The 1506-nt window shown below is 33.9% G+C and overlaps 1 protein-coding gene across 1 annotated transcript in view; it reads left to right on the top strand.

Annotated features, from left to right (window-relative positions):
- The window catches only part of LOC112211723 (zinc finger protein Xfin-like), a 57848-nt gene extending 56670 nt beyond the window's left edge, over positions 1-1178 (top strand). Inside the window, exon 6 of the mRNA XM_067052837.1 lies at positions 222-1178. Coding sequence (XP_066908938.1) covers positions 222-1178 — 957 coding nt within the window. The remainder of the gene's footprint in view (positions 1-221) is intronic.
- The last annotated feature ends 328 nt before the right edge of the window (positions 1179-1506 follow it).

Below are 1506 nucleotides of genomic sequence, written 5' to 3'. Positions count from 1 at the left end.
TTAGTAATTTAAAAAAACACATTATGGCCCGTCATACTGATGAGAAGCCTCATCAATGTCCTCATTGTGAATATAAAGCTGTTCAAGTTAGTCATTTAAAAACACACATTATGGCCCGTCATACTGATGAGAAGCCTCATCAATGTCCTCATTGTGAATATAAATCTGCTACAAAAAATCAGTTAAGTCTACACATAATGGCCCGACATACTGATGAGAAGCCTCATCAATGTCCTCATTGTGAATTTAAAACTGTTCAAAAAGGTGATTTAAAAAAACACATTATGGCCTGTCATACTGATGAAAAGCCCCATCAATGTCCTCATTGTGAATATAAATCAGTTAGAAAATGTTATTTAATACAACACATAATGGTCCGTCATACTCATGAGAAGTCTCATCAATGTCCTCATTGTCAATTTAAATCATTTTATCTTATCAGTTTAAATAAACACATAATGTCCCGTCATACTGATGAGAAGCCTCATCCATGTCCTCATTGTAAATATAAATCAGTTAATCATAGCAATTTAAATAAACACATAATGGCCCGTCATACTGATGAGAAGCCTCATCACTGTCCACATTGTGAATATAAATCAGCTACAAGATATCGTTTAAAGCGACACATAATGGCCCGTCATACTGATGAGAAGCCTCATCAATGTCCTCATTGTGAACATAAAACTGTTCAAGGTACCAATTTAAATAAACACATAATGGCCCATCATACTAACGAGAAGCCTCATCAATGTCCTGATTGTCAATATAAATCAGTTAATCATACCAATTTAAATGAACATATAATGGCCCGTCATACTCATGAGAAGCCTCATCACTGTCCACATTGTGAATATAAATCAGCTACAAAATATCGTTTAAAGCAACACATAATGGCCCGTCATACTGATGAGAAGCCTCATCAATGTCCTCATTGTGAACATAAAACTGTTGAAGTTAGTAATTTAAAAAAACACATTATGGCCCATCATACTCAAGAGAAGCCTCACCAATGTCCTCATTGTCAATACAAATCAGTTTATCTTAACAATTTAAATAAACACATAATGGCCCGTCATACTCATTGGAAGCCTCATTGTGAATATAAATCAGTTAATCATAGCAATTTAAATAAACACATAATGACCCATCATACTAATGAGAAGCCTCATCCATGACCTCATTGTGAATATAAATCAATTAAAATAGATTCTTTAATGAACATATAATGACCTATCAAAATGCTCAGAAGCAACCATTGTAGCTATAGAATAGTAAATATTACTTAGTTCAAATCACATATAATGGCCTGTTATAGAAGTCAGCCATATTTACAATACTTGGAAGTTTATAATCACTTATTTTGGCACGCCATATTGGTGAGAAGCCTCATCAATGTCCTCGTTAAGAATGTTTCAAAAGATAATTTAAACAACATATAATGACCCATCACACTGCTCAGAATCCTTATCAATGCCACCATTGTGGACAGTAAATATGGCTCAA

Source organism: Halyomorpha halys, unplaced genomic scaffold (genome assembly GCF_000696795.3).
Source record: "Halyomorpha halys isolate HHAL.00 unplaced genomic scaffold, Hhal_1.1 Scaffold1298.1, whole genome shotgun sequence".
NCBI lineage: Eukaryota > Metazoa > Arthropoda > Insecta > Hemiptera > Pentatomidae > Halyomorpha > Halyomorpha halys.
The sequence above is the reverse complement of the archived record's forward strand: the minus strand, read 5'-3'. Positions and strand labels throughout refer to the sequence as shown.